Raw genomic sequence first — 27,372 nt, 5'->3', positions numbered from 1 at the left:
TTATGAAGCAAGTGATAAAATTGTCTTATAGTTCTTAACTCTGACCTGCTCCAGTGAAAAGCTGCCAAGCAGAATTATGTCATCCTGAACATCTCTCTCAAACTGTTCAATATATGAAGGAATCACTTCATCTTCAAGCTCCCTGTGAAGGTCATGTGCTTTACGGGAGCTGACAGGCATCATAGAGTCTGGAAAATCTTCACTGGCGACATAGGCTGCTTGAAACAAAAGTGGCAGATTATCTCTTAGCAAGTGGGAGTTCATTCACTGGTTAGTACCTTCTCAGTGCACATTTTTGGTCCAGCAACATTTTAAGACAACAATTCATACAATAAAATGAACAGTAATAAATAACAGTATTAGACTAACTGGCAGGTTCTGAGTGTCATTACCAGGAAAACTCTCCTCAAGAGCGATGTCTGCATACACAGACAAATCCAGCATGTGCAGCTTGTTCGTTAAATAATTGTAAAAAGGATTCCCTGCACTATGACAGTCACTTCATTCTCCTGTAAATCTTCAAAGAATTGGGATTTGGAATGACTTTAGCTTTCACTCCTGAGGAAGAGGAGGAATAACTGTAATTGAAAGGGAATTTAAGGCAGAGACAAACCCAGAATTTCGTCTTTCCCCCCACTCACCCCAGAGGATCAGATTGCTCCTCCAGGTGTGTGCAGGCAGCTTCTGCCTAATTAATTGGGTCCATTTCTGCCCTCAGCGACATCATTCCCCTGATTTCACTGCAGTAGTACATGCAGAACCAAAGGGTTATGCTGCACATAAATGAAAATAAATCCCATTCATAAAGTCAGTCGTAAAGATAAGCTGTGTCTTTTCTTCAGTTTAATTCACCATGCTACATAAAAAAAATAGATCTTCATTGATATCTGCTACAGTACTAACACTAGTTTGGGTCATAAATAATAAAGACAACTATTTTTGCTCATTCCTCCATGTTAGGATCACCAAGAAATGACAGATATCAGGTTGTCCACAGATGACTTTATCTTTCTTGCTTCATATTTCTGGGTGTAAGTGCACATTTTTATAATTCTCTGTGCCTTTCTCTGCAAGAAACAGCCATATCGAGTTATTTGGTTTTCTCTTTGTCCATCCTAAGACATGAAAGCAGTTAAAATATTTTTTTCTCACTTGCCTTTGAAGTCTCTCATTCCCTAATGAAGTCCAGAAAAGGAAAGATAAAACTAAGGCTATTAAAATTTTCAGTTTTGCTCACTACTCGTCGTTTAACGACTTTAATTGTTGAGCCTCCCAAGTACTTAAATCACCTTAGTGCCACCAACACACAGGAAGTAGGGTGGCTTTTTATCTAATTACAACAGGATACAACTCAAAATCATGTTGGAGGAAGTGTAGGGTACATATAAACCACCCAAACCATTACCTTAGGGTACACAATCTCTTCATGTAGCATCTTACAAGCCTAATGAAAAGTGATTTGACCTACAACTGTTAACTGCAAAAACAAAACCATATTTACATTTAAATTTACTGTAACATTAAGGGTTTGGCTAGGAGAGAGAAAAATCCAGGAAGTACTGGAAAAGGAAAAAGTGCCAACAGCAGAAGGTGGAGCATCTCCTGTTCCCATCGATGCTATGTTGTACACAATGGACCAGATGCTCAGCTGGTATAAATCAGCTGCTTTACTGTTTCACAGGAGCAGTGCAAGTTTACATCCTAGGAAGACTGCACATTCTCATCTTAGGATACTAGTCCTTATATATTTCAAAAAAAGGAAAAAAGGAATAAAAACATTCAGTCCACAAAGATGACCATGCAGTGATTCATCAAAATATAATTTTTCTTTCTTTGTTTTAATTACTTTTGTGAGGAATCATATCAAGTGAACTCAGTTTTGGTTGAAGGCACTGGGCTCGTTAGCACGTTTCATGTACAAAGAACAAAGAGAGAGAGAACATTTTCAAAAGCCTTTTTGAGAGAAATAACTGATTCAGATTTGAAAAATATTTGATTAAAAGATACATACGCTCATTTAAACACAGTTGGAAAAAATGTTGATTTGCCTCAGCTGGAGACAGGGAGAGAACAGGGTTGTTCAGCTGGTCTATTCCTTCCACACTGGCTTTGCAAAGAGATCTCTGAAACTCTGTCACCATCAGGTTGCTCCTCATGTGAAATGACCCACAGGTTAGAGGCTTGAGCTGCTGCCCCAGAGCAACACTTGACAAAAACAAAGCATCCACCTCCTCGCTGTACAGAAGCAGCCACAATGCTAAAAATGTTACTACTTCATACATATGGGTCAAAACAGATTAAAATTTACAAGGAAATTCATTGATAGATCAATAAATGAATTAAAAACTGGCTTCTTCAGGTTGTTAGTATCTGCCTCAAACTTTTCATTGCCTTGACTGTGTTTAACACTGCAAGTCACACTTTCCACATAGTTTAAATGCTTCTTCTCTTTAGCATAGGCTGTATTTGCATATGCAGTTTAGCTGCCTGTAACTTCATTTACTTCTGCATTTGTCCACCAGACAGCAGTGGTTTAAACACTGAGATGAGAATTTGAAGGGTAGGTTCACCAGCAAACTACACCTCAGCATGGGTTTGAATGTATAAAGCAGCTATAAACTCCACATGGAAAACGCATTTTGGCTGCCTGGGTCTAGAAGACTACGTGTATCAATTGTAGATAAAAAGGTACATCAAAAGCTTACACATAATTTTCAAACAAAGTGCTGCAAAACATCGCACTTCAATTTTTCAGTTATTGTCAAAGAATGAAATCATAGAAAAAAAACTATGGTATTCACCTAGCATCATTTTAGATGTGCACAGATCACAAACTTACATTGTTTGAGAAATTTTATCCCTAGGTAAAAAAATATAGTCTCCATCTTTCCCTAAAAAACAAACAACCAATGTTGCCTTTAAGTTGCTTTATCTGATTTAACACGTACCACAAGAGTGACTAACAAGTTACTCAGCGACAAAATGTTTTAAATATACAATTATATAAAGTCTGAGCCATGTTCTTTCCTCTCCTTTGGGGATCATCTATTAATTAGGATTGTATGACTACGTGATTTTTCTGCTCAGTGGTCAAATGAAGAAAAGAAGCAATTCTGTAAGAGTAGAACCAAATGAATCCTAGTTTTCTATGGATTTTTTGCTGTTTAATAGGGGTCAAACGCCCATATTAGTTTTTCCCTCGGTGGAGACATTAATAATACTTGTTTGCTCTGCTCAGCTGCCCACTTCCATAAAACTGGTAGGGAAGCCAGACCTGTGAGACGTGTCAAAAAAAAAAAAATGGTTTGGAAGAGGACAAGAGTTTCAAAAATTGTGAAGTAGAAACATAGGCAGATATAAATACAGCCTGAAACACACACGCAGAGGTGCAGATGGCACAAGCCTCATTTTCTCAGGAAAATCCTGTTCTTTTCTGGATTTTATTCACCTGAGCCAAGAAAAATAAAAAAAATCCACTGGGATGAGGCACATTCACCCACAGCCCTAGCTCTGATACCCATTATGGCACTTTTAAGAACTGGGGCATGTTCATATGCCACTTCTCCTGGGATGAAACAGAGGAGAGCAGCAGACGTGCACCTTGTGGAAAGACACTGGTAGTAACAGTCTCATGAATCAAGTGGATGTTAATACCTGTGAAAATAAGTGAAGCCAAAGTAAGGCTGTTGGCTTGAGGTGAAGAAATCTCTTCTCCTACACTTTGTTGTTTTGCTGTAGATGGAACATCAGTTTGCTCTTTCTAGCAAAGCCACAGAAATAATTTTCTTACTTGTCTGCTCTTGTAAATTCTAATGTAGATAACCTCAAACACTATCTGGCATGATCAGTGGATCTGACTGTGGCCCACTCATTTACAAGCTTAAATAAGGATTTAGATTTTTAGCTTTGAGCATATTAACAGTGCCATTGCCAGCCTTCGTTCCTATGGGTGGAATTCAACATGCAATGAAACAGCCCAGAGAAAGCACACCACTTAAGTTACACTTAGAACCACATAAACATGACTCAAAACAAAAACATTTGAGGAAAAAGATGTTAGAGGCTCACATTAAAGTCAGCATCCCTTTTGCTTCTGAGTTGAAGCAGATGGATTACCCATCCTCCTCCCCACATCCAGAATCAAGAGTTTTATTTTTCTTTATGCAAATGATTTTGTTATTTACCTTGGAAGTTTGGCATCTTGTTTTCTTCATCTAGAAGCTTCATCAGCTTATCATACAGGATTTGCTCATCAAATTTCACAGGATCTTAAAAAAAAAAAAGGCAGTGAAATATCTATTGTTTCTTCCAGTAGTATTTCAGGAAACACTAATTTAAACTATAAAGAATGATATTCAAATAGAAAAGTTAAGAAGTCATTTGACATTTAAAAATAGTTTTCAGAGTTGTGGGTTGACTCTGGATGGACAACAGGTAGCCACCAGGCTGCTCTATCACTCCCCTCCTCAGCTTGGTAGGGGAGAGAAAATATAACAAAAGGCTCATTGGTCAAGATAAGAACAACGAGAGATCACTCACTAATTACTATTATGGGTAAAACAGACGCAACTCAGTGAAATTAATTTATTACAAATCCAGTCAGAGTAGGATAAGGAGAAATAAAAAGAAATCTTAAAACACCCTCTTCCCACCCCTCCCTTCTTCCCAGGCTCAACTTCACTCCACATTTTCTCTAACTCCTCCCTTTTGGCGGCATGGGGAGATGAGGAATGGGGGTGGTGGTCAGTTCATCACATGTTGTCTCTGCCACTCCTTCCTCCTCAGGGGAAGTACTCCTCCCATGGCAGACAGTCCTCCACAAACTTCTCCAATGCGGGTCCCTTCCACAGGTTGCAGTTCTTCACGAACTGCTCCAGTGTAGGTCCTTTCTACAGGGTGCCATACTTCAGGAACAGACTGCTCCAGCGCGGGTCCCCTATGGGGTCACAAGTCCTGCCAGCAAACCTGCTCCAGCCTGGGCTCCTCTCTCCATGGGTCCACAGGTCCTGTCAGGAGGCTGCTCCAGTGTGCACTTCCCACTGGGTCACATCCTCCTTCAGGAATCCACCTGCTCCAGCATGGAGCCCTACACAGGCCGCAGGTGGATCTTTGCTCCATGGACCTCCATGGGCTGCAGGGGCACAGCTGGTCTCACCATGGTCTGCACCACAGGCTGCAGGGGAATCTCTGCTCCAGCTCCTGGAGCACCTCCTGCCCCTCCTTCTTCACTGACCTTGGTGTCTGCAGAGTTGTTTCTCTCACGTATTCTCACTCCTCTGTTTCAGCTGCTGTTCTGCAGCAGTTTCCCCTCCCTCATGAAATATATTACCACAGAGGCACTACCACCATGGCTGATGGGCTCAGCCTTGGTCAGCAGTGGGTCCATCTTGGAGCTGGCTGGCATTGGCTCTATCAGACATGGGGGAAGGTTCCAGCAACTTCTCACATAAGCCACCCCTGTAGCCCCCCTGCTACCAAACCTTGCCATGCAAACCCAATACAACAGAGCTAGTTTCATAGTAGAGGTGATTGTCATTTTCTTCTGAGTTATGAAAGACAGTTTAAAATTAAAAATATATAATGATATCTTTTTAAAAGGTAAGCAATATTATATCTTGATCTGGAATGAAACTGGTTTGCTAATTCTGCTAATAGATTAGTTGAAATCATTATTTACATTAAAATTGCCAGATGAATTCTGTTTAATTCTTAATAAAAATCAAAGTACTTAATTTATTTTCTAATGTGATTTTGGATCTTTATTAGAAATTTTACCTTGCTGTCCATAATACTAAGTCATTATCTAGCATGATTAGTCATTACAGCACATTATGAATTTTGGTCTTGTGACTGGTCAGTCATTCAAATTCCCAGTAACATCTACAGATTTTTAAAAGAAACAAGAATCATACACGCCTTTTTCCATGAGACCTAAAAATCACTTTGAGTGTCTGTATTCAAGGAATGACCAGTTGAGACTGTCTTCTCTTCAGGTCTCCCAGACTTCTCTAAGTTGTCAGTGAAGACAGGCATGTAGGAGACCAAAGAAATGCATAGAGGGGAGGTGAACTGAAGTATAGCTACAAGCAACCTTGGTTGGCTTTTTTTTGAGTGTGTGAAAAAATCTTGAAGAATAAATTTTCTTTACCATGACATTTCAGAGCCAAGTCTTTCAGATACACTGAGTGTTCAAAGAAGGAGGCTTCTGCAAATCTCTTCTGCAAGTACATAATCTTTTACATTTCTTTTAGCATATAACATTGAAGTGTTCCCCTGGCAGGGAAGGAGAGAGAGGAGGAAAAAGCAAATCCATAATGCAGTGTTGTTTGTTCTCAGGGCATTATCAACTCAGACAAATTTCCAGAGCAAATTTAATTTATCAAGTATAGAAGAGAGAATTGCTAATATCTTCATTTTCACAGAATAACCCATTAAAGAATCCCATACAATGAACACATTAAAATTATATTTAACTTGTATAATAGAGTTAGTGGCTGAAGATTTACTCCTCACCAGCTATTCTCTTTGGGCATTGGGCCTGATTTGGTGAAGTCATAAGAAGAGTGTAACTTTAAAGCATGCACTGATTTCTTAATCTTGTTCTGATTTTGTCTCTTGCTAGTAACTAGTTGCTATATGGAAAGAGAAAGTAAGCCATTATGTTTTCCAATCAGAGGATGAGCATGCAGGACCAGACTTCAGTTCTGACTGTTCTTTTATCTCCATCTACTATGTACATAGTTCCACGCATTTAACATTTCTGCAAGGAAAAGGAAAACAGACAATGAATCTGGTTTCTAAGTATCACCAAATCAGACTGGTTGAGGTGGAAAGGTACCTCTGGAGGTCATCTGGTCCAGCACCCTGCTCAAGCAGGTCTATCTAGAGCCAAGTTGTCCAGGACCACGTCCAGATGAACTTTGAATATCTCCAAGGTGGAAGACTTGCTCTTGGCAGAAGTGTTGGTAATTATAAACATTATAGCTGCTCTGCAGATGTCAACGCAAGCAACCTGAGGCCAGTACCATAGCTAACAGACCTTTAATAAACAAGTGTTACCCCAACCTTTCAGTGACATTTTTGCTGGAGAGAAAAAGGAGGTATGTCAAAGGATGGCTGTTCACACAGAGATCTCAGGTCTAGCCTGATATGCAAGTGCCTATAAACCACCTCTCCACTCCCACCCCTGAATCCCAGAATGTTAGGGATTGGAAGGGACCTCAAAAGATCATCTAGTCCAATCCCCCTGCCGGAGCAGGAACACCCAGATGAGGTTACACAGGAAGGCGTCCAGGCGGGTTTTGAATGTCTCCAGAGAAGGAGACTCCACAACCTCCCTGGACAGCCTGTGCCAGTGTTCCATCACCCTCACTGAGGAGAAGTTTCTTCTCAAATTTAAATGGAACCTCCTGTGTTCCAGTTTATACCCATTGCCTCTTGTCTTATCATTGGTTGTCACCGAGAAGAGCCTGGCTCCATCCTCGTGACACTCACCCTTTACCTATTTATAAATGTTAATGAGGTCACCTCTCAGTCTCCTCTTCTCCAAGCTAAAGAGACCCAGCTCCCTCAGCCTTTTCTCATAGGGGAGATGCTCCACTCCCTTCATCATCTTTGTGGCTCTGTGCTGGACACTCCCTAGCAGTTCCTTGTCCTTGAACTGAGGGGCCCAGAACTGGACACAATATTCCAGATGCAGTCTCGCCAGGGCAGAGTAGAGTGGGAGGAGAACCTCTGCGACCTAAAACTGAATGGACTTTGTCAGACTTTTAATCTGTACCAGATTTGAGAAAAAAAAAAAAGAAAAAAAAAGTTAAGTGCGTATCACTTGGCCTCCTCAACACAGGCAAAGAAACATTTTGCGAGCAATAGAACATTTTCGCACAACAGAAACTGTGCTTCCATGTGTCCCTTATGTCACTACCCTATCCATACATGTTTCAGGCACACACACACAAATAACGAAATCTAATCTGCTTTTCATTCTCTAGTTATGAAGCAGATCGTGGCTCATAAAGCCTAATCATGAGATGAACAAAGGCATCACCTACAGAAACAAAATCTTTCACTTAAGAACTCTGAGCCAGAAGTTGACTTTTAAGGTATTACATTGTTGTCCTGTACAATGAATAGGGAAATTACAGGGGTTAGGTGTAATTCGCTCTTGATAAACCTTGACTTTTTTTCACCAGTACACAGTAATTCAAGTTACTGACGTGCATTAGGGACTGCTTTCCTCAGTCACACAAATTTTCACCTCAAAAGCTTAAACTTCCATACCTACTCAAAGTAAAATTTTCTCGTGGATTTCAGAAGTGACCTACTTTGAGACCCTTTATAGTAGACAAATTTTTTTAGATTTGATTGCAGCTGTGTATCTAGAGATGCCCTGCAGTACAAATAAGCACAAGGTTTAAAAAAGCAAAGGAGTAGGAAAGCAACACAGGAGAACCAGGTCTTGCTTGATATTGGGTTGTTAGTGCTTAACAACAGGTCCTGGGCCAAAGCATTCAGTGCAGAGCTAAGCACTTCATTACCATGACGATGTTTTTACTTAAGTCCATGCAAATTCAGGCAGGCCCATTCCCCACCCTTTTTTAATCTAAAAGCCATGACAGTGAAGGAAAATTTCCTCCACTGTCAGGGAACGACAACGCCTCCTGGTTAATCTCTCTCATACCTATGCATAACTTCTGTTCTCTCAGCTCTGCAGAGTCACACCCTCCCACTCCCTGCCATCGCCCACAGACAGCAAAGCTAAACATCTCAACCAAACTGGGAGGGGAAAAAAAAAAAGAAAAAAAGAAATCCTCATGTGCTGGGAACTGTTATGGATTCTGGGCTTTCCTTCTGTTAAGTCAACACATGTTCAGCTCAGTAATAAAATTGTTCTCCAAGAACAGCTTTGGGAGTAGGGTTGCAAAAAATCTACAGCTTACTACTGAGTTCTGGACTACCTTCATTAATTAAGGAGAATGTAGTGTAGACAACGTTCTTGGAAAGTGCTTCATTTTGCTGGAGTAGCAGAGTGAATACAGCACAGCCTTGCTTTTACCTCTCCATTAACTCACTGTCCTTGATCAAAGACTACACATACTGCATATAAGCGGTTAAAACTTATAATTTAAATTGTAAACCTCAATATTTAAATGGAACTGCATATGTGATCTTTGTCACCTCATTTTCATGAATGGAAAAGAATATTCTGACACCAAAATTACATACTTAATTCTGCCTCACCTTCTTCACTGACCTCCATCCCACACTGCCTTGGGTTTATTTCCTCATCCATCAACGGGTCAAAGTAATTTCTGCTGTATTCATTTCCTGTGGAAAGCACATGAAGTAAGGGTCAGCGATTATTAGAAGCACATGAACCAAAATGTTAATTTTGAAATCGACACCAGCAAGCAAAGGGGCATTTTTTGCTACTTTATAAGCTTAATTTTTTTAACAAGTCCTCTAAGCCTACTAGTACTGCAATTATCATCTTGTGAAATGTCAGAAAAGGTAATTCTGGAAACAAGTGCACTTTATGTTGCTTTTGCTCAGGAACTAATGAGAAAAATTCTCAAATTTAGATGATAGAAAGATAAGAAAAAATAAATTAAAAAAAAAAGCTTATCATCTCCACATTAGCCAAATTATTCTTGAAACACGTTGTGCAAGTGAATTACCCGTGCTGCAGAGGAATTTGTGTTTCACAGCTGACCCCTTCAATTTCAACAGTTTTAAATTTCACCACTGAGGTTTCAACGTCTGGTGCATCTTTAATACTGTATTCAGCCAGAAAAATGTTTAATTACAGAGGAGATACTAGAATACTGCCTCATTAATCTGAACAACCATTATATTCAGTTGGGCTAGGTAACTAATCCAAGATTTTGATGGGATAATACCACTCATTTTAGCACTTTCCATTTCCACAGCTAGTTTTATCTGCTTTTTAGAAACTAATCAAGTTTACAAAAAAAAATCATTTGTTGAACTTAGCAAGGAATAATGCAGCGTCTAGATGCCTGAAGGATCTCCCAGTAAAAGCCAGAAGAGTTTTCTTTACACAAGGCGGGAGGGAGAGCTTTTTCCTCAAAATATGTCCTTCTTTCAGCAAAAGTGCTACACTCTGTTAAAACCAACCTCACATTCACTAGGCTTGCAAACACAGTAAACAATTGGTAAACAGGGAAAAAGAAAAATAATTAAGTTCATAACAAATTTTAAAATTGCTTGAGTAGACACAGATATCTATCCTAGAAAATACATAACAGCTAAATGTACAAGGGGGTTAATTCATCCAAGAAACACTGTCGTAGTCTACAGTGTATTTGTTCTAGCATCAAAACTAATCCAAGCAGCAGCTCCTTTTCAGAGACTAAATGAAACTTTGATATGAAACTAGGTTTAATTTATATTTCTGGACTGGTACATTTTGACTGTCAGTCTCTCTTCCTTCAATGTAGTAAGTACAAGAACTGAAAATTTGCTTTACCTTGAGGTCTCAATAAAGAAAGAATAAATGAGTTTCATTTTTGTTACTTTATCTGTCAACAACTACTAGGCTGGTATGAATCTTGGCAGTATGTAATCAAAGTCTTATGTACTGCAATAACAGAGCTATTCTACCTTATTCACTGTAATTGTTTTTCTCTAGCACAAAGCACTGTGATGTTAAATGAACACCCCTTCACATGTTGGTAAAATAATTCACCCATGTGCTAAAAAAAGAAAATGATGATGCATTTCTTTATTCAATTATTTCATATATGTAAATGTAAATTGCTGGAAAGTATCTTGCAACCATACAAGCAATACTCAGCTAGCGTATAGGCTTTTTATGCAGCCTTAGTATCATGACAGCTTTTATTGAATTTTAATACCGCATGTTCTTTATCCTGTGGGTCTGGTGTGAAAATCTGAGAAGCAGACTTTTGGGCAACTCTTCTGGACAGAATAATAGGCATATAGGAGGAAGTGTCATGTTATATTTGAGTCTTCGAGGTATGGAAACCATTATTCAAAAAAAGAGATACATTGACAAATACCATTAAACAGCTTACTCTTTGGTCCTCTCTAAAAGAAGAACACCCTCTACCCTTCTTTGAGGAGTATGAGATCTTTTGTCCAGGGCTTTGTCTCTGTCAGAACCACACACAACTAGAGATAGAAAGTTATGCATAATTAAAAAGAATCAGGCTTGATTTCTCCAGAGCAATGTACACACTTTAAAACCTACATAGGTAGAATGCCAGAATCACCTCCTGATAGTGATTTTATAGGTAACAAGACATCTTAAACAGCATAACTGTACAGAAGACTTTCAGTGAAGCTTTCTGAAGAGTCAAAATCACTGCAAACCTTAGATTACTGCTCTTGGGGATTTTGGTGGGTGTTTTTTGCCACTCCCTCACCCACCCCCACCATTTCTTTTTTCTTTTCCTCCCTCAGCTCAACATACATCTTGAAAACTGGTGTGATCAGGAAGTCTGGGCTCTGGGCAGGTCCCAAGATTTGTTGGGGGCAGGGGGAGTTACCTTAGTTTTAAAATACAGAATTATCAATTTTAGTCAGCATAACATACTGCCCAAGGCATTTTGCTAATAACATTTTATGAGTATGTGAACAGATTACTAATCATTTCACATTTGCTTTTGGAAATATTTGAAAGTGTATAACATGTAAATTAACAGCGCACTAAGGAATTCACATCATTCTGCTTCGTGATATAAACACAGTAAAGTAAATGTTAATATAGAGCTTGCTTGCAGATATTTTCAACAGCAGTTTGGTGCTTTCAGTCAGCAAGTTATTTTGAATACCTGCTCCTACAAAGTCTTGGCCCACTTCAGAAACTTAGGTCACTGCTTTGATTCAGAGGATTGCTCAAACTGATTAACTCAGTTTTAAACCCTATTCACCCCTCAAAATTGTGTTATAATATTTCATGTGGAAAACACAATGGATAATTCAGAAAATCAGAATTGAAGTGCAAAACCACAGATTATCTATAAATGCAAATAAAAAATGGAAAGAAGGGTGTTGGCACAACAGTGACCAGGTGGGAATTTATACAGTTTAATTAAAGCAGGAGGAGTTGCTAATAAAATTCACATAATCCTTGGATGCAGCCCATGGGACTGCACATGTATTACTAGGACTGGATGAAACTCTAAGATAGATTTTAAGCTAAGATGTCTATAGTCAATTATACAGTCTATGTCCTCAGTTACCACAGAAATGGCATGACTAAGATACATTTCTACAGTGTCTTCTATTCCACAAAGAGATCAGGTAGCCCGTATCAATATCACCTCAAGGGCACAACATGGAATTTGGATGGCAAGCAATTATTCCAGTCATATTGTACTGTTGATCTAGGGGTTTAGTTTAATGAAAGAATAGACAAAACTCTGTTGGATTTAAGTGCCTCATGACCAATGTAAAAATGAAGGAATTATTAATAACCAGGTGACTGATTACTAAAAGCTTGAATAAGCATTTACTATTGCTTGTTTTCAGAATAATGGTGAGTCTTAGGGATAGAAGCAAAAATTTTGGCATGAACCAGCTTTCATTACAAGACAGAATGCAGAGAAAATTTGCCTTTTTCAGGCAGCAGTGTGGTCAACACATGTCTCTACCAATGACTTGGTAGAACGTTACTGGGCATTATTAAGGCAACGCATAAAAGCCTTTTGCATTAGAATAAGACAGAGGAATCTTGGAAAGATGAAATTCCAGTCTTCTAATCTGCACTTTGGAAAAAAAAGTCTCTGGAGTTATAAAAAAATAAGTGAAAACTATTAAAGCACAAGAAAGGAGAAAGAAGCTTGTTCCCTTAAAAAAAAAAAAAAAAAAACCACACCACACCACACACACCACACTCACAAACTGTGGAAGTGAAGAAAAATAGAAATCATCAACAAAAACTGCATAAACAGTGAGAGTTCCTGGACAGTAAAACACTGACTGGATTTCCAGTGAATTCATAGGTTCTTAGTTGATTTAAACAATTATTTAAAAATAGAAAATAATTTAGGAAAGTTCAAAAATTTTGCAAGAAAACATTTCGAGTTTTTATTCCAAAATTTTGTGTTGCTGGATTTACTCACATTTAAATGTTAGGAAGATGTTAAAAATAAAATGTTAATTTTGAAGGACACAGTGAATTGATATGTAATCCACAAAACAATGTTAACTCTGTGTTTTCATTTTAGCGAGAAAAAAATAGGAATTTATTAGGAGTTATAATTTTAGTTTAGATTTATAATTGTCTTTACTGAACCATAACTGTTACCTTTAACTCAGCTCATGGCCATTACAAATAACTTTAATTAAATTTGTATAGGTTGATCTAGTTTTGTACAGAAGCTGAATGTCTTAAGACATGTTATTACTATTTTAGATTTACATCTAATGCCATCATCTATAGTATAAGCATAGATAAATATTACCTGTATTATTTTAGATGTAGATCTAAAATAAGATTCCTGCTGAACATGAAGTTATTCCAGAATATCATCAAATACATGAGGGCCCAGAGTGTTTTACATAGAGCTTCAAATTTTCATGAGTACTAGGCAGAATTCAATAAAAAAAATTGTGTTAATGACATCCTAAAACTGAAGAGAATTAAGCAAGTAACTGGACAGTAGATATCTTGAAAACATAGCTAGTTAAATGCTACCATCGCTGGGTGACTTCTGAATTTTTAAAAAGTCTTAAAGCTATCAGGTGTCTTTTTCCTTATCCTCAGCAGGGACAGCAGGTACTGAGTAAACCACATAAATGAGTCTTATGTTTATATTGCAAGCCTTGAATAAACTCACTTGTCAGCTTTGACAGGACACTGGCAGAGGGGCCATTCATGAGCCTGACAGCACAGACCATGCTGTGCCTTCCCCAGCACTCAAACAATGATGTACCGCACTCACAGCACCCACTTTTTTCCCCCCCCACTCCACTCCTAGAAGACTTATCACATTTGCTGCTGTTTAAGCAAAGGTACAGCATGGGAACTGTGGGGTTTCTGTTTGTTTTGTCTTGTTTTTTCCCTGTGGGCAACAGAGAGCACTGTGCCAAGGGACACCAGTGCAAGACCTGCTGCCTTTCCTGGGGAAATGCTGTTGGTCGAAGGCATGAGAAAAAGATTTACTGATGATGAGAGAGTTCATTTAGGAACATTATTAGATAATGTAACACATGTCAATGGGGAAAGTGGTTACCAAGAACTCTCAGGCTGGTAGGTTCAGCTAGTGCCACGCTATTCCAATGAGGGAACTTGCTGAATTTCAAGGGTCCAACAGCACTATTATGAAGCAAACAATTTCCAAATGTAATCATTTAGCCTTAAAAATACATTTTCTGTCACCTCCTGAAAGAGTATTTCCCAATTATAAAATGCATCCATTCTTCACAATTCTTCTTCCCTTACCTTTCAGAAATTCAATTTTAGCACATTACTTAGATGAGTTGTACAGTATTCCTGTTCTTGAAATTGCATGCAATGGATCACGTTTTGCACACTACATTACACCTTGTGCCGTTCTGCTGATTTCAATTGGATTACACATTGTGTAATTCAACGCAAAATTACTTCCAATGACAACCCTTTTTATTCCTATGCATACATGGTGATACATCATGCTGTGCATACTGGTTTTGGCATTTCCATTTCAAGTCCCTGTTGGAATCAGAAAGTACAGAACCACATATGCAGAACTTGAATTATTAGATATAAACTTTGCCATTGTTTAAGAAAACAAGAGTACAGTTTTGATTCATATTTCTGGTGCCATTCTTTATCCAAATCATTTTGTCCAACAGAAGTAGCCAGTGTCTCAAGCTCCCATTTCCTTCACGTGTAGCACAAATGTTTCCAACAGATGCCTGCTTTTTCACCTGTGTTCATTGTCTCTCCAGCAGGTACTTGGCAACTCTTTAGAATGAAATTAGACCCTGTTCAAAAAGCTTCAGTCTCCAGGTCTCTGTAAGCAGACTGCACTTGCTGATATTTTTCTCATCAAGTTGATATCCCACACAGATCCTTCACAAAGCCCTATTTTTCCCTGTATATTCCCAGGTCAAGATACTCACTCAGTTACATGCTTGAGCAAGAAAGTGCTTGTATTGCCCTGCTGCAGTTGAACCACCTTTGACAGTAACCATTCCTTAAGCAAAGTCTCCTCTCTACATTGGCTGTTGATAAGGAGCAGAACTGCTCTATTTTGTAATGTGATTTTGCCCATAGGATGCACATAGTCCTGTGTTAAATACATCTAACCTAGCTCTGCAGCTAGGAGGCGGTACAGCAGAACACCATGTAGAGACGCTAATTTGCTGCCAAAAGCAGTATGGCCAAGTTAATGCCACACTGTACCTGGGCTAATTAGAAGAATAGTTCCTAGTCTTCAATCAAAAGAGCTTTCTTTCCCTCCTTTTTCTTTATTTTCTTCTTTTTTTTCCGCTCCCTCAAATGTTGTTAATCTCTGTGGGCAAATTTACTGGAGCATGATATGAGATGTTAACAGTGACTGTTGCAGATAAAATGGTAGAATTAGTTAGAGCTTTTGATTTTAGGAGGTAACCTAGTTTTGAAAAAAAGATTTGTGTATTGAGGATGACGAGGCAGGGGGGAGGGGGAAATGAACACTTCTTGTTATGTGGAGACAACTGTAACTTGGAGCATCAACATTTAGGGTCAGACTGCCTCTAGCCTTTGTACAAGTGCGTGGGATACAGTAGAACACAGCCTTTCGTCTTCCATGCAAGAGTCATAGAGCATCACAGTCTCTGAAGGTGTTTATGCAAGTGCGAGGTGCAATGCAGACCACATAGTGGGAGGATGCTCAAAAAGCCCCTCGCCTGGATTCTGCGGCTTGCACACATGGTCAGCATCCCAGAAATATCACAGTCTAATTTGTCAGAACAAACGCTGAAAACCCTTTGCTGGGCAGAGAATTTAGGAAGTCAGCTAGAACATTAGGGCACATTAAAAAGTGTTTTGGGTTTAAACCCAAAAAGAAAAGAGAAAAGCCGATATTGGCTTATCTTGAGATCGGGCAGCTGACAATTGAGAAACTAGTGGACACAGGTTCCTGTCACTCTGAGTTTGGGTGATCTAACCCCAAGTATTTTTCCTAGGGAAATTTGTCTATTACACCTCCCATAGGGATGGCCAACATAAAAATTCCTGGCAAATTCAATATTTGCTTAGGGGGAGAAAGGTAAAAAGTTGGTCAGACTTAGTCTCAAGGAAACTCTGAGTAGAAACAAATAAATTGCACAGTTTGGCAAATATAAGGCCACTGCCAGATGACCTTAATTTCACAAGCAGTATGTGAAAGAAATGAATGTGATAGGAGCGATCAGCAAGAAGTCAGCATAGAATCTAGAAGATAAAATAGGGCAGAAGACACAGCAACCAATTAGCTGGCTAAAAAAAATCAGGAGATCAATCTGAGTAAGTAGTCAGCCAGTTCCCTTGGGTCTCTAAAACATAAAAAAGCAGTATCAAGACTTCACCGTATAAGAGCAATGATAGAAAGCATACAGCAGAAAGAGTTACTCAGTGGCCTATTTCTGGATGGTGGTCTACTGATGATGACGACAAAATTTGGAATTTTGTCCATCATGGGACATACAACAGTGTAAGACACCGAATAGCTTAAGAAACAGAGCATTAGTCTAGAAACCAGAGGTTTTATTTCTATTTCCATCACAGGCCTTCAGGGTGACTGCAGACGAAGCCTCATGCTCTGCCTCAGTTTCCCCACAAGTGAAGGATACAGAAGCCTTGCACTTTGAGTCACAAAAATAGTCCCCACCAATCTGGTTTGAAAAGTGGAAAAGCCTCTTAAAAAATATACTGGAAAGATTTAATCAGTTTCTTGAAAACAATAATCAGTTCACAAACTCCCCTTTTCAGAAGACATTCTGTTATTTGAGGAAAGGGAACAGAAAAGTCAATATAGCATGAACATAGCTGTGAATTAAGCTGTTTGGGGGCAGATGCAGTCAAGTTGCAACAGCATGAACCTCTGCACTGGCTATTTAGTCTTCAAGTGATGTGTGTTCTGCAGAGCAGCCTCCTGTGCAGACATAGCTAAATTCCAGGAGCAGGTTTTAAGGCTGTTTTGAACATGCACCTGAGTGTTCACACTCCCTTTCTGATATTCTTAGCATAGAGGTGTGTGAGAAGGCATCTCAAAAGTAGGTGGAGGTTTTACTAGAGGACACTTCCCTCCAGGAATTGCTGACAGAGAAACAGGCTGCGACACTGTTGCAAGATGGAGGAAGTGATGGCAACTCCTGCAGCTATTATTTGCTACCATATAAAGACACAGGTGATGGGTGAACAGGTAACAGACAAGCAATGCCATCTCCGTGCCCTGTCTTCAAGTCCATAGCTTGAAAATCAAGCCTGAGGTTTATATCGTGTTTTCAACCTGTAATTTGCTAAATGCTGTGATGAAATAATTTTGCTTAAGGTTATAACTGGTTTTAAATTGTACAATTTAACAACGAGCATTACAATTGACAAATACCAGTAAGTATAATAACTGAACCTAAGCCTGGGGGTCTGAGAGCTGGAAGAGAACCCAGTGGTTGTGCAGGGGAGAAAACCCCAAAAGGAGGAGTATTTTGTTAGCATCAGGGGAAGAAAATTGAAAGAGAGCAGTGGAGGGGCCTAAAGCATGTTTATTTTACCTGGGCTGTGCTGTTGTTCTTGGCAGGCATTTCCCTTAAGAAAGCTTGGCATGGAGTGGCGAAAGGACTGTCATTTTCCTGGCATAGCAAAGTTTGGGGCGACGAGTCATGTTGGCATGTGTGGGCACCCCTTCCTAGAGAAATAGCTTCCAGTGTAAAACAACAAACAAACAAAAAAACCTTCCATGTTAAAAGCTCTCTTGTGAACTGCACAGTGACTCCTGAGAGCTGAGAGGGAGGAGAAGCAGCTGTGTAAGAGTTCCCCCTTTGCTAGAGGATGGTTGTAGTTTTCAACACCATGTATGTTTTTTGCTATGAGCTGAGGTGACAGCAGCTATGCAAAGTAGCTATGAACATGGACCAAAGCAAAGCAAGGCTTGAAGAACCAATCCCTTGGGCTCTGGTGGTCCGAAATCATGAGGTTGCCACATGAAGGGGTAAGCCACCTGTAGACCTAGTCTTCACTGAGAACTGTGAAATACGACCATTTATGCATTACTACCTTCATGTGACACTGCATTTACCTATACAGTTAGCTTTTTCCTTTCTGTCTTTAATGAAGTATTGTTATACTTGGGAATGAGGAAAATTAGTTCATGAGTTACTAGAAGGTTTACTTCAATTTTTTTTCCCAGGTTTCAGGACAGGCTTGAAGCTGTTGCTTTATTAGCAACCCTTGATAAATTTGAACTAGCCCCTGTGAGTGCCATACAAGTCCTGACATAAGATAGACTAATTTAATGCAAGGTTGGACCAAATTATCTCTAGAGGTCTCTTCCAATCTAGACTTTTTTTATGATGGTATGAATGAATTACTTTTTTTTTTTTTTTTAATAGCTGCGTGACTTAGAGGCAGAGCTACAAGAATAACTGATTTTTTGGTTAACTGGATGAACAGAAGGTCAAGGGGGGAGACGGAATGTTGGGAAACAAAATTTTCCAATTCTCAACAAGCTTTCCTCTCCCATTACAGAAACACTTACCAGTGTATCAAGTCATTGCATTCCAGCCGAAATGTAACAATTTCTACTCCTTTCACAAAGATTATATTCAGTTAGGGTTTTTTTTGAACAAAATGCTACTCAGGATGAAAAATCAAAATGTTTAAAAACACATTTCAGGCTTTAAAAAAAATGTGTTGTTTTCTTGAGGGAACTATTCATGAATTTCTGAAGAGGCGACTGAAAGCATGGATAGTCTCCAGTGAGCCCGACTTCATTTTTTGCCAGATAGACTATTTCATTAAAAAACAATCAATCCCTTTGTCTGCTTAATCACTGTTCTGACAGGCTGCAAAGGAAAGACGAAGAATTCCTGCTCCGTGCAGCACAGCACAGAGTCATATGAAGGCTAAATGGAAAGCCAAACCTAATTTTGCAAGAGGCCATTAGGAGCCATGGGTTCTCCAGTCCTGCAGGGATAAAATCTTAACACAACAAGGTCCATCATTTCAAAAGCAAATGCCTGAAGTTCTGCTCACCAGCCTGCACTTATCCATTTAAATACCTGGGCTGGCATGCAAGGGTACTCAGCGAGCAGCATCGCTGCTTGTGAGTTTAATGGGAAATGCTGAGTAATCGGGACTTTTCATATCCATACCAGTTACTTTGGTACCTTGGTAGGTCACAGGCCTTAAACGCATATTTGCATTTTCATGGATGCACATAGTCCACTTGAAGTTAAATGAGAACACATAGTCCAATAAAGTAAATTTTTTTAATGGGTATTTAGGGAAGATTTTGAGTCTCACTTCAGGCATTTTTGCTTTTATGTTAAATCTTGGCTGAAGATTTTCCTCATTTAGCTCATAAGAGGCCTTTAAATTGTCTTCCTCACCTTCTTCGTCACTAGATTACTAAGTTAAAATAACCATTAATCGTAACAATCAGCAGTAATAATAATTCCAAAATGGAATCATTAAATAACAGGTTAAAAGATATCAACACTCTGCAAAACAAAAACTGACATTAGTGAAGATCCTCATAGTTTGTTTGAATAAACCTAAATAATAAACAGACTGCTTCCTGAGGCAGTGACTCTTTTGAATGCTGCATCAAAGCCGAGCTTAAAAGCCAGGATTGCTGCCCTAGACAAGCCGAACAAACAGGACTCTCTGCTCCAAGCATCTGAGCAACAGTGGCTGAAACAAAATAATGAAAGACAAAGCAGAGGCAAGATACTGATTGACTGAGGGCATATGGGAGACCTAAGGACAACAATCAACCACCAAATCTGTAAGCTGTTTAACACTCCTCCATGCTCAACAGCCAGCTGTGAGCTTGGACTGGCTGTGGTGCCTCCGAAACCAAACCTGACAGAAATGATGGGGAATCACTGCCACAAGAGCCTGATCCTCGTGCTCCCCATCACAGGGAGTCACTGGAGCATGGAGACAGAGCCCAGGCCTCTTAATATTTAGAGAGCCAATGTTTTCAGCAGTATTTTGGGTTTCCCATCCAGGATTTGCAGGGGCGCCTGTTTGGACACGTCGGGACGGGAATGCCTGGTGCAGGCCCTGGAACATGCAGGTTGGATGGAGAACGCAACCGCTGTCACCGCATTTGAGGCTAATCAGGTTTGATGTCTCACCTCTTGGATCAGCATGGGCTTGCAGCCTGAGTTTTTGTTGGTGAGCTGCAAGGGTGCTATCTGGCTTGTCATGTCTAATAACTTCCTCTTCTGAAGGCTGATATGCTGAAAGATCTGTGCTGCTGATGTTAAAAGCTGGATTTTCAATGCCTTCTGTTGCTGCTCTCTCTTCTTTTACTATAGAAAACAAGGAGGTCAGAAGAGCACATTATAGCAAAGTGTATTTCAATGACAAGCAGAAAATTCCTTCTAGTAATTCCTTTGCTGAAAGACTCAAGTGTATCGTCCTCAAATGTCGCCAAAACAGAATTAGGTTAAAATTAACTCTGGAAAAAAAAAAAAAAAGAATAAATGATTAAAATAATTACAAATTGCACCCTGACAAGCAAGAGCAAAATTTCGCCCACAGCCATTTGTCTGTAATTAGTTAATTAATCCTTACACAAATTATGAGCAATAACTCATCAAGCAAGGCTCACCCATCAGAAATTCAGCCGACTTGGATTTCTTCTGCTTAGTTTGCTTCAGAGCCTTCTGCTGGAACTTCTGGAGGGAAATTGTTAAATGAATAAATTAGCTAAAGAACGAAGATCATCCTTTATGATCCACAACTAACACAGTATTTTAAATATGGGATGGCATTGAAATGTCATTTAATTTACATCTCTGCTAAAGGGGTCAAACACTAATTGAACAACAGAAGTGGAAGAATTAAATAAAATAGGAAAAGAAAAGTTAAAACAAATGCCAAATGAAGGTCACATTAAAATACTTTGGTTTTTTTTCCCAATTTTAATTAATGCAAAGAAACCTCAACAAATGAAGAACATTATAAGACTTTTCTTTACAGTATGCATTCAGCAGCAACTGTTTTATTCCACTTGCAGAACCACAGCACATCATTTAGAAAAGTTTGGTTATGCAGCATATTTATAGGCAGACTTCCCTGACATCCCCTACTCTCTTATTTTCTAGGTCCACTTACATAACCAGTGTATTCGTTCATCACAGAGTAGCTAAAGATGAATGAGCTCTACCCTTTGTACGAGGCAATAATGTAAAAATAACCCCAAAACAATTTAGAACAAGATGTCACAAAAGAGAGATCGCAGTCCAGGGGAGAGGGGAAGCAGGACTCATTACAGCAACGAGAAGTTCATTTAAAATCAGAGTTCCCAACAACGGTTACAGTGAAAACAAAGAGCAGGAGATTTTGGAGGACCTAATCTCTCACAAGTTCCGTGTTCATTCCCGTGGGGAAGCAAGGCTCAAAAAAAAAAATCTACGGTCACGTTACTACCATCAAGAAGGCCCAAGTGCTAAACCCTGTCTTTGTATACTACCTTGAGCAGCACTAGCAAGAGAGTCACATGTGGGCTAGTGCATGGCTACAGACCCTTAGAACAGATGCTAAGCAGGCAAGATTACCTAAAACAAAGCACATCCAGGAGTATTAACCAAAGCCAAAACCAAAGTAAGAAAACAGTTCAGACCCATTTATTTTCAAACATCACATTGCAGTTTCTGAAAACAGCACTTTTTTTTTTTTTTTTTCCAAGCCAGTTGCTTAATTGTCCAGTGACAAAGACCACTCCTGGCAACATAGCTCCTGGAAACTGTCAATACAAAAGGATTAATTACAAGAATAATTGAAATATTGCAATTTTTACAGCATCCGTCTTTCCCACTTGATTGTGGGTGTCAATTTCCAGTTAAAAAAAAAAAAAACAAACCACACAACAGTGCTTGCAGCAGACACAATCAATAAATCTGTCAAAAATAACTGAACCATACTGTTGGCAGATTAATATAGATATTAATATCCTCATACATAGACATATATATGCACACATGCATATATGTTATTTTGAAAACAGGAGACTTCTTCTAAATTAACACTATTACCCTACTAAAATGCAAATGTGTAAAAATGACCAGACACATTCTGAAAGCTACAGTAAATAAATATTATCACAGAAACAATTCCTACAAGCCAGATGCAGCACAACTGAAGTTAATGATAATTTTGACAGGAGTTCAAGAGGTTCAGAAATTCACCCTACTGCTTTCGATTTTCTCACAACTGAAAAATCTTTCAGAAATATATATTTGCTCAGTTAGTGCCTTCAGAATTATATCTCTTTTATAATATTAAAGCATTGATGCATTCCTGCATACCATAAAATTTTGAGTCAGTTTTAAAGATTCCAGCAGCATTTTTAACAGTGCTGTGTGATAACTATACTTATTATGCTACATATAACCACTACACAAAACCTTAAACTTTTTGTTAACAGCTAAAGAAAACAATAACTAGACAAAGGTTCTGGGACAAGTTTTGAACTGCTGTAAATCAGTACACATTTGTAACTTTGATGGTATTAAGATGATCCTCACTACATTCTATGTATTCCTTCTGCATGTCAGATTTTCCTAGGAAATCCAATTGCAGGCTATAGTGGTCATACTCAACTCTTCAGTTGTTGTAATCTGTAAAATGCATAAAATCCTTCCACAGCAAGAAGAAAAAAAAAGTATTCCTCCTCCTCCATATCTAACAATGATACATAGTGGGTTGTGATGTTTTGGAGTGGGGTTCTGTGTGTGTTTTGGTTTGTTTCCTTTGTGTTTGAGGGCTTGGGTTTTTTTGTTTGGTTGGTTGATTTTGTTTGTTTGTTTATTTTGGGGTTTTTTAAATCTTTCTGTTGGAGTTTGTTTTGGTTTTGTTTGTTTGGGGTTTTTTTTATTGTTTTTCTTTTTCACTGGAGTTGTTGGGCAGGATTTTTTTTTAAGCATTCAGTGTAATTAGCAGCAAATTTTGCAGGTTTTTTTTCAGAGACACAATGGACTGCATTCTTTGGCATTTCACTCAAATGCAAATTAGTATTTTTAAGTAGTTGATGTAACAGGCTTGTGACACCTACAAGGAACTTCAAAAGAAATTATGCCCTTTTTCCTTGATGTGATCAGGTTTTTAAAAGGTGTTTTCATTATTTCATATTTTTAGAATGAAAGCAATGCCTGATTTTCAACAGCAGAGAGGAATTCTTCCAGGATCACTGCTCAACATAACTGAATAACAGAGTATTTTGGTGGGTGCCTTTGTGTAATCCACACATGTTCATGTCACTTTGTGCTTCAGAGGAAATTAGAAGACATTTTCCTTTCATACCCATCTCCAGCCAATTTCCTTATCCTTCTGTATTTTACACATGAGCACTTTTAAGTAGTGTAGATTACACTCTTGCCCCCCCACCCGTCATTTTAGGTTTCCTTCCCCAGCCCTCTTACCCTTCTGATACTTTGCCTTCTCATCAGAGAATAGGCAGGAAATTATCCAGTGGCATTTTATATTCATTTTTATCATTAGTCACTACTAGTTAATGTATACATTTATGCAATTTTATGTCTTAAGCAATTGTTCTTTAATCACTTCACATGTACCTGCAAAACATAGGTTTCCAATAGCAAATTAAATAAAACACTTTCAGTGACCACTTGCCGTATTTTCAGGCAAAGTCCAGTTGTGTGAACGTACCTAGATGAATGCACATTTGTACAGAAAGCCACCACTCTAGCTGTAGAACACTATCCAAAAATAAACACACACAAAAAAAGCATTCCTACAGAAAAGCAAAGTTACACAGCTTGAGGCCAGAGCTTCAAGTGATACAAAGGCTGTGCTGGTTTACACCTGCAGTGGAGGTAGTCCAACTTGCATCCATAAAAAAATACACATCAGATCTGTCTAACCACAACCAAAACATAGAAAGGGGATGTCCTTTGCTTGCAAAGTTTAAAGGGTGATGCTGCTGCTGCTAGCAATTCATCCTATCTCAAAGCTCCACCACAGCTGATGAAAAACAAAGTCTTGACTTTAACTTTTTTTTACAAAAAATACCTTCTTACCTTTGCATTACAGCAAAAACAACTGGAGTTAGAAGCGTCTGAGCACAGCACAGCCTAATCACCATGTCACTCAAAAAGCGACCTAAACCTTTAAATGTTTTTTTGCATGCCGTCGTCATTAAAACGCACCCGCCGCCTGCTTTTCGATACCAATTGAAACAAAGGAAAACCAGGAGCACCAGAACCCGCCATCCTCGGGTCTGCAGGAGAGCAGCGAGCGCCACAACAGCAGCGGCAGCAGCAGCAGCGGCGAGGGAAAAAACCCTCATTTATAACCAGTGACAACTAAAACCTATGAAGTTTTTAAAAGAATGTGATTGTTGTCAAAAGGAATTGGGTACAACAATGCTGCGTTCAGCTCTGGTTCCACTCAAAGCCGTGGCTGAGGGGCTCTGGGAAAGCTGCTGGAAGGCTGGTGGGCACAGACCAGCAAGAAAGTGAATTTTGCATACTGTACGGATCATCGCTCAGTTCAGGGCAGTCATATTGAATCTGTGATCAACCAATTGTGCTTCATGAAACCGTCAGCCCTCATTTATGTCTAGCTGTTTTCTTCTGTCCTGCTGTAAACAAGCTCTGCTCTGAGCTGTCTCCCTACCCTTATCTGCTTACGAAGATCACACAGACAGACCTCATCAGCAGCCTTAGAGTTAAAATTAAAGTTACTGCTTCCAGACAGCAGTCCCCATGCAAGCTGGAAGTCAAAAAGAAGAGCAACTTTGGAATGACAGAGTTTTAGTTCCTTTTAGGAAATGCGTACCTTAGATTCATACACGTACTGGCATGTTATGTCTCTTTCATGAAATTAAATTAGGTGTTCCTAATATGAACAACTGTTTCTAACATCAGCAAACTAGCTCAGCAGATTCATCCATGGTTTTGTTTGTGGGTTGGTTGTGTTGTTGGGGTTTTGTTGTTGTTGTTGGGTTGTGGGGTGGTTTTTTTTGGGGGGGAGAGGGTTGTTGTTTGGTTTTTGTTTGTTTGTTTGTTTTTTTCTCCTTCAGGGCCTTGTTTGAATAGAGAACTAGCTGGAAATATTGTTACTCTGGTAGGGCTCCAAGAACCTAATAATGCCTGAAATGCTCTAAGGAGTGTAATGATGGTAAACAGGAACAGGTATGTTGGCTTCTGTTCTCATTCACTTCAGCGAGAACATTAGCCTTTCAACATAAAGCAGAGCACAGTTTTCAAGGAATGATCCTCCCGCATAAAAAGGGAGCCTTACTAAAGACATATTCCTCTGTGAACACACACACACAAATGCATTAGTTGGTATTTACGGCATTTAACTCTTGCAACCAGCTGCTAAGTCCCTGTTAAAGCTTTCCTGTATGCAGCTGGAAGCTTTTCCCTTCTCCTAGCCTATTACTTTGTCTATTTAAGGGATAGCAGCCAAAGAGAAACAGCTTGTAATTTGCACCTGTCTGCTTTAAGCACTCCATGCTAGATTTTGCAGAGAGCAAACTCTTCATTGCTAATGAGAATGACACTTAGTAGGGTCAAACATATTTTTTAGCTGACTCTGCAGCAATTAATAAATAAATAAATACCCACTTCATTTAAGCCTGTTCTAGCTAGAGAATGAGACTAAAGGAAAAGCCTTGTCAGAAAAGAGCAACTCAGTGTGTAGGTGGAAGATATAACCCCATGCGTCTGGTCTAGTATAATACTGGGCACAGCTAGGCACGATTGAACCTGTACACTGCCCACTCAGTAGAGCTTTTGCCTCTTCCCCTTTAAAATTCAGAAATTGTTTCAGAAAAAAACCATGTGCAAAGAATCCTTCTGAATTTCTACATACTGGGCTGCCTTTTAAGGTCTCACCATAAGCTTTGCTACCCACGGAGTCTGGCCTATGAGAATTAAAAAGAAATGCATGCTTCACCCCTGATGCAGAGGTGTGCAAGCGTTGCCATGCAGAGACACGCTGGCTGGAGTGGAAAGCAGTGAAGGTGTACCTCAAGCAGTGAAGGTGTACCTCAAGCAAATAACCCATGTGTGATCTTTCAGCCTTACATAAACTACCTTAGCATGTTTCTTTCTTGCTCGAAAACAAGCATGGCACTTTCAGTCAACTGATGTATCGTTTACAATTGCATCAAAAGTAACAATTTCACTGGCATATTAGTGTAGGTACCAAGAAGTAGACTTTCTTGCTCTTAAGATAGAAAAGCCCTCAAAAACCTCAGTCTACAGAGCTGATGACAAGAACAAAAGTGCTGGGGAAAAAATGGAAGGGAAATAAAACAAAGCAAAACATACAATTTATTAAAGAAAACATTGGTGCTGCATTTTGATTTCATAAATTGTCCCCATTTGTACTTCCTGTTTAAACAATAACTAACATGACGATGGGTTAAATGAAGTTGAGATTGTCACAAACATAGCCTCACTAGTAATTAATGTAGTTTAATATGGTTGTTGGCACACATCTCACATGGCAGATAATGTTCCAACATGTCACTGATAGGACCTTTCAGCACAGCTTTAGGAGATCTACCAGGCATTGCCGAGGTTGGTTAGGTCAAAGGGTTGAACCATGTGTAATTCAGAACAGAGAAGGTCCCACGGTCACTCCACAAAAACAATTACACTACTTATTTCACTCCATCCTTTGCCCGAAATTCACAAGCCTCACAGTTTCAGTGCAGTCAATCTCTCTCTGCCCTGGGGCTATGAGCCACATGAAAATATGTGGTGCTGTGTTTATAAATCTAATCAAAAATAGAAACAGTAGACAAGCACAATGAGGTCCAACTATGGATCATGGGAATTCTCTAAATTCTGAAGGCACTTTTGTTTAACTTCTGTGGGCCTTCTCTTACCATTACATTGTCTGCTACTCTCGTTAATCATCCCCTTGACTTGTCAATGGTATAAAGGAGCCTACACGTCTGCTAACTCCCCTCCCATCACACTACAAATAATATTATGAAATAGCAACACTAGGAATAGCCCCTTTAATTTTTCTGTTTTAAAGTGTGGTTTTTCTTCACTTACCTCTTTCTCCATGCCAGCCTGCACTTTCTCAGATCTGCAGCAGAAAACGCTTCCTCCTGCAACAAAAGAGAGGGAACACATCTGAATTTTCAGTCTGTACACAGTCATTAATACCATTAGGTTTAACACACAGACTTACAGAGCACCAGCCTAGAAATCTGCCAGGAT

The 27,372-nt window shown here is 39.2% G+C and overlaps 1 protein-coding gene across 1 annotated transcript; it reads right to left on the bottom strand.

Annotated features, from left to right (window-relative positions):
* On the bottom strand, positions 1 to 27,216 carry LOC135985006 (orofacial cleft 1 candidate gene 1 protein homolog). Its single transcript, XM_065627927.1, has 6 exons — positions 27,205 to 27,216; positions 20,775 to 20,841; positions 20,296 to 20,472; positions 9,241 to 9,327; positions 4,185 to 4,268; positions 1 to 215 (listed from the first exon to the last, which is right to left on the bottom strand). Exons 1-6 carry the CDS (start codon positions 27,214 to 27,216, stop codon positions 1 to 3), a joined length of 642 nt encoding a protein of 213 aa, XP_065483999.1.
* Positions 27,217 to 27,372: the final 156 nt, after the last annotated feature.

This window comes from Caloenas nicobarica, chromosome 2 (assembly GCF_036013445.1).
Source record: "Caloenas nicobarica isolate bCalNic1 chromosome 2, bCalNic1.hap1, whole genome shotgun sequence".
In the NCBI taxonomy this organism is placed as follows: domain Eukaryota; kingdom Metazoa; phylum Chordata; class Aves; order Columbiformes; family Columbidae; genus Caloenas; species Caloenas nicobarica.
This window is presented reverse-complemented; position numbering and strand designations above follow the sequence as displayed.